The sequence below is a fragment of the Hordeum vulgare genome, chromosome 2H (assembly GCF_904849725.1).
Source record: "Hordeum vulgare subsp. vulgare chromosome 2H, MorexV3_pseudomolecules_assembly, whole genome shotgun sequence".
In the NCBI taxonomy this organism is placed as follows: Eukaryota; Viridiplantae; Streptophyta; class Magnoliopsida; order Poales; family Poaceae; genus Hordeum; species Hordeum vulgare.
In genome coordinates, this window is record NC_058519.1 from 54,540 (window position 1) to 65,146 (window position 10,607).

General features: G+C 40.4%; 1 protein-coding gene across 4 annotated transcripts; it reads left to right on the top strand.

Annotated features, from left to right (window-relative positions):
- The first annotated feature begins 2,757 nt into the window (after window positions 1–2,757).
- Window positions 2,758–10,366, top strand: LOC123431440 (polycomb group protein EMF2B-like). Of its 4 annotated transcripts, none has more exons than XM_045115216.1 (22): window positions 2,829–2,989; window positions 3,401–3,548; window positions 3,641–3,696; window positions 3,863–3,974; window positions 4,071–4,218; window positions 4,287–4,352; window positions 4,504–4,640; window positions 5,159–5,218; window positions 5,327–5,451; window positions 6,021–6,085; window positions 6,626–6,678; window positions 6,960–7,013; window positions 7,101–7,160; window positions 7,322–7,368; window positions 7,445–7,584; window positions 8,051–8,180; window positions 8,309–8,357; window positions 9,069–9,152; window positions 9,275–9,354; window positions 9,436–9,525; window positions 9,664–9,828; window positions 10,083–10,366. In XM_045115216.1, the coding sequence occupies exons 2-21, from the start codon at window positions 3,423–3,425 to the stop codon at window positions 9,779–9,781; spliced, it is 1,800 nt and encodes a 599-aa protein (XP_044971151.1). In that variant the 5' UTR covers window positions 2,829–2,989; window positions 3,401–3,422; the 3' UTR covers window positions 9,782–9,828; window positions 10,083–10,366. The 4 variants fall into 4 exon arrangements, 3 of the variants coding, with proteins under 3 accessions (XP_044971149.1, XP_044971151.1, XP_044971150.1); XR_006623099.1 differs by having other exon boundaries at window positions 9,664–9,961; XM_045115214.1 differs by having other exon boundaries at window positions 2,758–2,989; window positions 9,664–10,366.
- The last annotated feature ends 241 nt before the right edge of the window (window positions 10,367–10,607 follow it).

The window sequence follows — 10,607 nt, forward strand, 5'->3', positions numbered from 1 at the left end:
TTATTATTCTGCTACTTTCCGCTGTTTAATAGAATAAAGCTAGCTAAGTGCTATGCAAATTGTTATATTTTATAAATTCTGGATCATACGTTATTATAAATGATGCACTTGCTATATCTGGTTTTCATCTATACTGTGTGTGCTAGCGAGTCGATCCAGGGACTAGCACAGTAAAGCACAGAGACTCAAATCCTTCGAGGTTTGGTCGTTACAGGTACTAAGCTCCTGGAGCGGTACTACCGCTGACCAGGGGCGGTACTACCGCCAGCCTAGCGGTACTACCGCTGGCTGCAGCGGTACTACCGCTAGCACTCCAGCGGTACTACCGTTGAGGGACCATTTGCTTAGATGAGATAAACACAGAGGCGGGAGCCACTCCAAAGTTGCAGGTAAGGGGAAAGGAGATAAAGTGTGTGCGTGCAAAATTGATTCCACCCAAATCTTTCCACTACGGGTCCCTTCTTAATAGTACGACGTTCCTACGACTCAAGGAAAGAGAATCGTAGAGTACACCGTGCTTCTGTTTCATGGAAAGAGGGGGCGAGTCGTCTTGTGCCGTTGACATGTGTTATCTGAAATCTTAACACTCACGATTAGTCCTTTGCGGTACTGTCATCAATCACCAAAATTACTTAGGCATAAACTATGCCCTAACAAACGTTGAATACAAAATAGCCTGTCATTCAAATTGTATTATTTAAAGTGAAACGCTATTGTGATCCAGCAACCTATTGAAGAAGCATGCAACTGGTAATGATTATCAAGATTTTTGAACAATCTGTTTTTCTGATGAATTTACATATGATCAACAAGTCAGTTCTGAGCACATGGAAGCAAAAAAAAAGAAGTTATGCAACAGTTGCTCAATTCTACTGATGATTATTTAATACATCATTAATTTCTCCTTTGTACAAGTATAATATCTTTTCAAGTGGACATGATATTCTGACTTGGAAGTGTAGATTTGGCAATATAAAATAAAATTAACCAACTACTTGGAGATTTAAATTATGGAGGAAAAATGTTATTCACCCACGTTTGTTTAACGAAGGTAACATGAACATACATGTGGCCATACTATTATCTTCAACACTGAGTTGCCTTCATATTTCCATGTCCAGTCTTCCTCGTTCTCTCTGTCTCTCTCTAATCCAAAAATGCATCAAATGTAGGTATAAATCTGAAATTTACAATCAACAGTTGCCCTGCAACCTAGGACATGATCTAATTGTTTTTAGAAAAGTAGTGACATGCACAAAAACAACATTTGTAGAGACCACTAACTAACCGATTTCAATCACGAATAAGGACCTTCCTACAAAGGTGTATGTTAAATTAAATGGCTTCTAGAGTGTGTAGGAATATTATTCCCAGAGCTATAATATTATTAGCACACTAAATTAGTGTCAAATGTGAGTGCAAATGACTGTATATAAATACATTACCTTTGGAGGTATACATTTCCTCTCCACCTTGCTATCTAATTTTTTAGATAAAGTGCAATTCACACATATGCAACATCATGCAGTTTATTCAAAAATTATACTTCAAAAAATATTTTAAAATAATATGGTACCTCAGCTCATACCTGGTCAAACGGGCCGGCACGACACGACCCGTTGTAAACAAGCCCGACATGGCACGACCCGCACCGACACGTTAACCGGGATGTGTCGTGCCAGCCCGTGGGCTGCGCCTCCAGTCCCAAGCACGGCCCGTTTATTAAACGGGCCGACATGTTGACCCGATTAGCCTGCTGGACCGTATATTATAAGCCTAATGGGCTTATATTTTTTAGCTTATTGGGCCATATACTATGTATATATATATATATTTAAAAAATCTAAAAATATATATATATAAATAAATAGGTCATGCCGTGCCGGCCCGCGTGCCCAGCCTTCAGGCCCAGACACGACCCGAGGCGTGCTGCGTGTCTGGCATGGATCCGTTTAAGTCGTGTGGTGCCTGGCCCATGACGGACCGTGACGGCGGGCTCACGTGCCGCCCTGTTTAGCCTGGCCCGTTTGGCCAGCTATACCTCAGCTTATGCAAAAAAGTCCTCCATAAAAAATGTAACTTCATAGATTATTATAGTGTTAATATAAAAATTACATCTTAAACTTTTTAAAAATGCATAACTGCACCAGAGAAATCAGATCCTTCCTTCAAGAAAGGTTATCTTCGTCGAGTCGTGCCACGGATGAAGCAAGTCGGCGGCTTGCAGTTTCCACACGTGCGTGTGCTCTTGAAGGAGAAATCCATCGAGGTGCGAGGGTGTGTGCTTCTTGTGTACGTGTGCGGCGGTTCCTGCTTGCTCGACGGCGCGACGGTCACGCGACGTGACGGCGACGCGGCACGAGGCCAGGTCGCGTCAGCTCCTGCGCCCTGGGCGGTGCCGAGGAGGGAGTGTAGGGATGGTGCCTTAGTGACAATCTATGTGAACGTCCATGAACGTGATTATAGGGATGCGTGGGTCAGTAATTCCCATGAGATTTTATTTGGTGCCTTGCGCGATTACAGGGAGGGTGCGTTGGCGGACGCGTGACGTAAAGTTTCATGTGCGACGAAAAAAGTTCGGTCATCCTAAATTATTAAGTACACACAAAAGAATGGATTAGATTAAGGCTAACCGTTAGATTAAAATTAGTGTGCCTAATCTTACGGTGACAATGAGTCTGTGTACAATTGTGGGTACATATGTTTGTTTTGCTTTTTTATTAGTATTATAAGTATAGATATAGATTATTGTTCTGTCTCGTCTGTGTGTGTCTCTCTGGGCTTGGGCTTGGGCTTGGGCTGGGGCTGGGGCTGGGGCTGGTGCTGGGCCGACCAAGAGGGAGTGAGCAGCCTGACCTAGAGGCTAGAGGGAGAGGGTGGCTTGTCCTCCGCCGACGCCGAAGCCGAAATCCCTAACGCCGGCGCCGGCGCCCTTGTCCGTTCACCATCGCGCGCCCGTCCCATAGCTTGGATTTCGATTTCGATTTAGGTATGTATGCATGAATTGCTTGCTCGTTATGCGGACTTTTTTATGTGTGGATTTAGGGATACAACGATTCTCCCTTGGCCTCTTTCTTTTCTTTTCTTTTCCTGGTTTGCTTATTTGATTAGATCTACTCGAGTACGCTACTCCCGCTGTACCTAAATAAATAATTGTAGTTTTTTTTTGCATCGAATAAATAATTGTAGTTGAGGAGAACTCATGTATGTATGTATGTATCTCTTTATGTATATATTGTATAGATAATAATTCCAAGAAAAGAAAACAGGAATTCATCCATTCATTCAGCAAAATGTCTCCCTCTTTTCTTTTCACTCTGCTTATCATGCATTGCATTGTTATGCGGCTTCATCTGGAAACCTTTTCCCAAGTAAATTAAATTGTTTGTTATGGGGCAAGGGCAAGGGCAAGGGCAGACCACATGTGCCGTCAACCGTCCACGCCTGACTTGTCTCCAGATGAGCAGCTTGCTGCCGAAGAAACCTTCAAGTTGTACTGCAAGCCAGTTGAGCTCTGCAATGTTATTCAAAAACGAGCCCTTGATAATGTACTCCCTCCCTCCGTTCCTAAATATATACAAGCCTTTTTAAAGATTCCACTACGGACAACAATACAATGATGCCTGGCTTTCTTTTGCAGCCCGCTTTCCTGCAAAGATGCCTTCATTACATGATACAGGCAAGCCGTAAAAAGAGGTATGTCTTCTTTTTTCCTTCCTTGACATAGATACGCACAAAACATACATAGATAGCATAGGCTTTACTAGTTTATATACCCCCATGGTTTGGTTTAGCTGAATAAATAATATTTTGTCTGTTGCATCATGCAAATGCTGACCACTGTTTGTGCTTTTGGATGTAGGATTCAACTAACCGTATCCCTTTCTCGAGGTATCGAATGCCCAGACCAGAATATCTTCCCCCTTTATCTTCTCTTAGCTACACCTACTAGTGATAACATCCCACTTGAAGGGGTAAGTAAGTGTACCCTTTTTGTTTTGCAGCATACATAATTTGCATTCTTGTACCAAATTTATCTCATTCTTGTACAACGCCATCATGTTTTGCAGCATTCTCCTATATATCGATTCAGCCGTGCCTGTTTGCTTACGTCATTCAGTGAATTTGCTAGCACCAAAGCCACATTCATGATTCCAGACGTCAAGAATATAGCAACCTCCCGAGCTTGCAACCTCAGCGTTATCCTTATCCGCTGTGGTATGAAGATGTGCATCATATATGGTTTATGTTTCCAAACTACCCTCACATTTGATTTCTTTTTTCAGCTTCACAAGGGCAAGCTGGAGAAAACAACTGCTCCGGGGACCATGTGGAAGCATCTGCTCTCCGAAGTAAGTTTGTATTACATTACCATGCCTAGCCAGTATAGCTCAACACATGCACCTTTTAAAAATAAGCTTAAAGGAATATCAGAAACAAGCTATGGTTTGAGGTTTATTGAGTGCAACTACTTACTGTCATCTATGTGATGCATTCTGACAGAGCTTGAAGGGAAATGTTTCTGGGGTAAAATACCAATTAATTTACTTGGTTCGTCTTTGGAGAATTGTGTGACTTTAAATCTGGGACATACCGTGGAGTTGGCTTCTACAGTTACTATGAGCCCAAGCTTCTTAGAGGTAACTACAATTATTTAGGTACAGAGGGAGTATTAAGCTTCAGTTTTCTTAATGTTATATACTTCAACTTTTCTAGTACAATTTAACCATAAGATGGATGAATCACAATCCTTTGCATCCTCAAGTTTCAGACTGAATAGATTACGTTGGAAAATTTACCCTATGTACTAGCAGGTAAGTTTAGTTTCTGAGAAGGCCGTTGTGCCTGTCGTTAATTAGCAAATCATGTTCCAGAAGTACAGGTGGCAAATTGTGAAATCACTAGTGCAGTTTGCATCTTTGTAACAGAACATGTTATAAGATCAATGTTAACACTAAAAGTTAGATTCTGTAGTGTATGGAAGTTTAAGTGATTATGCAAATCTGTTTTCTTTCGGTTGTGCCTCAGATTTCACAATCATTTTTGTTTACTTTATTAGAAAATGGACAATGAAGAGAGAGTTTTTGGGGGTGTAGTGCCCGTTAATTGCTTCCGCTGTATGTTGACCTACTTGCCTTTACTTTTGTTATACATCCAGCCAAAATTTCTGGAGCAGGACAGTTGCTTGACATTTTGCTCTCATAAGGTTGATGCTACGGTAAGGGTTACTCTGTTCCTTTATTTATTGATCTAATTATCATTTCCATATTTAAGGGCAACGGATTATATTGCAGGCCTTCTGCCAGTTAACCGTTATTGATTTCAGGGTTCATATCAACTCCAAGTTGGCATATCCGTTCAAGAGGCTGGTGCCAGAGACATGTCTGAATCTCCGTATAATAGTTACTCATACAGTGATGTCCCACCTTCATCAGTATCTCATATTATAAGGTAACACAATATTTAGGTTTGGTGTTGTTTTAGAATGCATGGAGTCTATCTTTTAAATTTGGCTGCTAGTATACACAACCTTTGGGTTTGTCATGTTGAAATGATACTTTTAGATTTTGACATCAAAATTCAAAAGTAGTTTCAGATCATTAAGCTTAGTGTTTTTCTCCTGAAATATAATTGATGAAAGTAATTAGACAAATTACGTGTTAGTTCTAGAGAAAAAGTGCAAAATGCATAATCACTATCTATGGTTGAATTGGAAACATCTCTTTGGCAGAGTCCCGATTGTTCAAAGAGACCCCAGCTTACTTTTGCCTCCATCTCATGTAATTTATAAGAAGTTAAATCACCGATAACTTAAAATAGATTAGTGGTTGTCCCAATTGTTCCAAGTGACATTGTTCATGTCTTAAAGAAGTACTCCAGTATTGTTGTGGTCAGGCTGAAGTCGGCATGTCCCCCGACCTAGTGTTTGGTCAGGTCTTATTATGACACTTTCAGCTTTACAAACGCATTTGCATTTTGGTATAACCAAGTGAACAAATGGAAATGTATATTTTCCGCAGGTTAAGAGCTGGTAATGTGATTTTCAACTTCAAGTACTACAACAATACTATGCAAAAGACTGAAGGTTCTCGCTTACTAAAACATTTGGGCTCATGCAGTTTTCAAATCCATTGGCATTTGCTTGCATAATATACTGGCATTTTCCTTCCCTAGGTGTTCTAAATTTTCTCCTTGTACCTGATTTGCGGAGCGTAATTAACAAGATATTCTAGGTTAATAATATCAGTATGTCTGCAACTATAAACTAGTAAAATATCTTCTGCTATGACCTTTCGATGGTACACATGTCATTCGAAATGTAAGCTTCTGATGTTTTATGGCGGTAATATTATTACTTTGTTCAATTAGTCATGGCGAGATATGTATTATACAAATATTAGTCTATCAACATAACACAAAAGGAAGTACCTAGTGGAGAATTTTATGCTGTGAGTGCCATATGGCTACTTCTGTGTTTATTATACAGTGTACTTTGTTTTGAATGCTTATCATGGAAAAAATCTGGTGTTTAGATGCTTTGCAATTAACTATGTTCAGTTTTGTTGATCAAGTCATATATTTTCTGTTTGGTTCGCGATTCTTAATGTTGATCCCTTCTTACCAGTCACTGAAGATTTTGCTTGCGCCTTTTGCTTGGTAAAGTGTGGAAGCTACAAGGTAAAGTTTGAAGCAAACTTCCATTCCCTTTGTATTTATTCAAATGTTTCTTATTGCTGCTAACCGCCGGTGAAAAGTTGCTTACCGGTCACCTGCTACATTTAGGGTAAAACAAAATCTTTTTATTTCACGCTGCACCGTCGATGTCTTATTGTTTGTTAGTAAAGAAATTTAGATTGTGTTCTCTTTCTGCTCGACCTTATTTGATAGATTTTTTATGGGAACAATGTTGTGCACACTTTCTCATAGATTCTTTAATGTTGTGATTCTGGTGATGCTAGGGCCTGGGGTGTCACTTGAACTCAACGCATGACCTATTCCACTTTGAGTTTTGGGTTGGTAAACTTCTGGAATTTCCACTGTAAATCTTATTTGATAGATGTCATAGTTGGACTGTTGGTTTGTTCTTTACATTCATGCAGATATCTGAAGAATGCCAGGCTGTTAATGTTAGTCTGAAGGCTGATGCCTGGAAAATGGAGGTATACAGGACTTCCAGACTTACCCGATAATAAATGAGCTGAGTGTTCTGAAGGATACTTGCAGAATCTGCATTGCATATGGTTTTACATCGGAACATTGAATTAAAATCGAAACATTTTGTTATTAGTGTCTCGAACTAATAATCCCAGTTATTTCTCAGCTTATGGGCAAGGGAGTTGATCCAAGACATCAAACATTTTCCTACTGGTATGCTCTTTCTCAACCAATTTTTGTGATCAGCTCATCTCATTTCTGTTTGATTTTACTAACTGTGTTGCATCAGCTCAAGGCTTAAGGTGCGTCGTCGAAGGTCGGTAGCCACAGCTGAGAATATAAGCCCCGTACATCCACATATCATGGATTCAGGTTCACCCGAAGATACCCAGGCAGGGTCTAAAGACGAGTTTGTTCAGAGGGAAGATGGTACATTCTCATCTTTTTCTTTTTCTTTTTTCTTTTTTGGGAGTCATCTTACTGTGGCATAAACTACATTCAAATGGTAACACCATAATGTAGTGTTCTAAATTGTACAGTGATGTTTCTGATTGTGTCTTCACCTACTATCACAGTGTTTCAAATTTCCATTCCTGATGAAACCAACCAAAAAATTGTTCCTCGATTGATCCCACAGGTGGACAAAACCAGTCACATTTTCAGTGAAACTGGAATTAAGAATGAGCCAGTTGTTTGTTTCCACATGGAATTTCATCTCTGAGAAGTCCTGGATGCTGTTTTGAACATAGCACGCCCTAAGCTTTTAGACCATTGCCATAGGTAGAGATTATTGCAACTGTCCTTTTATTATACCTGATTGCTACAAACCACACAAGTTGTTTCCTAAGAAACAGATGCCAAGCAAGTGCTAATTTCTGATGTCTAAAATTTGCAGATAATAATTCGGTAGCACTCGATTCTGCCGAGCACGATCACTCATTAAATGGTAGCAATCTTACACCGCCGACAGTACTAGAGTTTGGGAAGACAAGGAAACTGTCTGCGGAGCGAAGTGATCCCAGAAAGTAGCCCTTCTGTTTACATACATCGCTGATATTCCACTAAGCATTGTATATATAGCTGTTTGTTTGTCCAGACATTTACAATAGAAAAATGTTAAACCAACTGTTTTTATGTGTATATTATGTGGCAGCCGACAACTCCTGCAGAAACGTCAGTTCTTCCATTCTCACAGGGCACAGGTGTGTGAGTGGGAAATATATTTTGTTCATCCTTGTCATCTATGGAACTAACAAGGGCACCACCCCCAGACCGGGCATCCAAAAAAACCGAATGTGAATGTAAAAATACCAGACTATCTGAATTTGAATTTGATGCTGATTTCTAGTAGAGGTTTAAAATTCTAGGCTTTGACTTGCGACTCCTTGGAGCTTGGTGAGAAGTAATACTCTTGTCTTCACTGTCAGCTTCTCTCGAGTTAAATTCAAATTCTATATAAATACCGGACTATGCCAATTTTGCTAGCATGATATCTGAATTATTTGTGTTCAGTTGCAACTAGCAGGTGGCAAATCAAATACAGTTTTCTGCCTAGTTTTCAGTTGTGCCCCATATACCAGCCAGTTTTATGGGCATGGTTTAATATTGGAGGGTGATCCAGTAAGCAAAGGTGTTTGCTTGCATGACTTGCCGGCGTGAAAGAAAATTCAGCTTTCTTGTTCTGTGATATGATACCATTGGGCACTCTTTCATCGTTATTCAGCTTATTTTTCTTGCAGATGCTCATTATTTAGGTCCCTACTAAAGCTTTGTTTTATTAGATTCTTTGATATTACTTTGGGTTTTTATGCCTGCATTTGATATCTGGCATGATGTCTGAATTTCAGTCACTCTTGTTTCTATAACGGACAGTTTTATGCCTGCATTTGACATGTATAGCTTGATTGTTGTAGCCAATAGCAGTGGAACAAGTTTTCTCAGATCATGACAGCGAGGATGAAGTGGACGATGACATTGCCGACTTCGAAGATAGACGGGTCAGCAGATACAATCAATCAATCAATATTTGTTTCTCTCATTATGGTTCAGACACACACACACACACACACACACACGAATATTCTCTATTTTAAGTTAGTACCTTTTTCCTTGGTTGCAGATGCTTGCTGATTTTCTTGATGTCACAAAAGATGAGAAGCTTATTATGCATATGTGGAATTCATTTATTCGGAAACAAAGGTAAGTGTTTTACGCTACGGTATTCATTTATTCCTCTGTGTCTCGTGTCTTGCTCAAAGTGTAAATCACCCAACAACACAGGGTGCTAGCTGATGGGCATATACCTTGGGCCTGTGAGGGCTTTTCCCGGCTTCATGGACCGCAGCTTGTACAAAACCCTCCTCTGCTCTGGTGAGTCTCCGCCCGCCGCTCCCTCTTCTGGTAGTGCATGCATTGCATGCTCGCTCTTGTGGTAGGGCATGATAGGGTGTTTAATTATTTGACTGGCTTGCTTGCTGCGCCTGATTGAACAAATGAATGAAACAACAGGTGCTGGCGTTTTGTCATGATTAAGCTGTGGAACCACAACCTACTGGATGCGCGCGCCATGAACACCTGCAACATGATTCTTGAGGGATACCACCCCCACCCTAAGAAGAAGACGTGAGTCGATCGAGCACCTGTGGATCATCCCATTCCCCACCCCAAGAAGATGTGAGTCGATCGAGCACCTGTGGATCATCCCATTCCCCACCCCAAGAAGATGTGAGTCGATCGAGCACCTGTGGATCATCCCATTCCCCGATCGAGCACCTGTGGATCATCCCATTCCCCACCCCAAGAAGATGTGAGTCGATCGAGCACCTTCCATTCCATGGGGGTTGGTTTTGGTTGGTTACTTTTAAACAGAATCAGAGGATCCATGTTTGTAGCCCTGAAAGAAGCTTTTTCTTTCTTTCTTTTGACAGTTAAAAACAGCAGGAGAGGCTCCTACTGGTGTTTCATTTCCAAAAGTATGTTACAGGGTAATTACAAAGCCATGGCTTGGCAAGATGTTGGTAGATTTGAGATGATTCCATCCACAAATGAGGATTGTTTAGGGAGGGCTATTCTCATTGAGTGTTTACTTTAGCTAGGATTGATCTGCCTGTTGAGGTTTTTTTTTTCATAAAACAAGTCTTTTATTTATTTATTTTGTTTCCATGTGTCGAGCGAGTAAACAAACACCGTCCAGGAACTATTCCCCGAAAAATTTCTCTAGCATGATTTCAAATGCTTGCTTGCTCCCAACAAATTCCTATCAGCGGATATTAATTTTTGGAAGCTGTTTGTTATGGTGCTTCTATGTGTCCTCCCTTTTTAAAAAAAAAAGAATATACTCTGGCCTCTGCATTTGAACGATGCACTCCTATCTAGTGGTACATAAAACATGACATGATTCCACCAAAAATATGACTCATATCTAGTGATAGTATTGCGCTAGTTTCCTAGAC

Coding starts and splice junctions, on each gene's coding strand:
- LOC123431440 (XM_045115214.1), top strand. CDS start 3,423: ATGTGCCGTCAACCGTCCACGCCTGACTTGTCTCCAGATGAGCAGCTT. Junction 4,353..4,503: donor GGAAGCATCTGCTCTCCGAA/GTAAGTTTGTAT, acceptor GCATTCTGACAG/AGCTTGAAGGGAAATGTTTC. Junction 7,014..7,100: donor TATTCCACTTTGAGTTTTGG/GTTGGTAAACTT, acceptor ACATTCATGCAG/ATATCTGAAGAATGCCAGGC.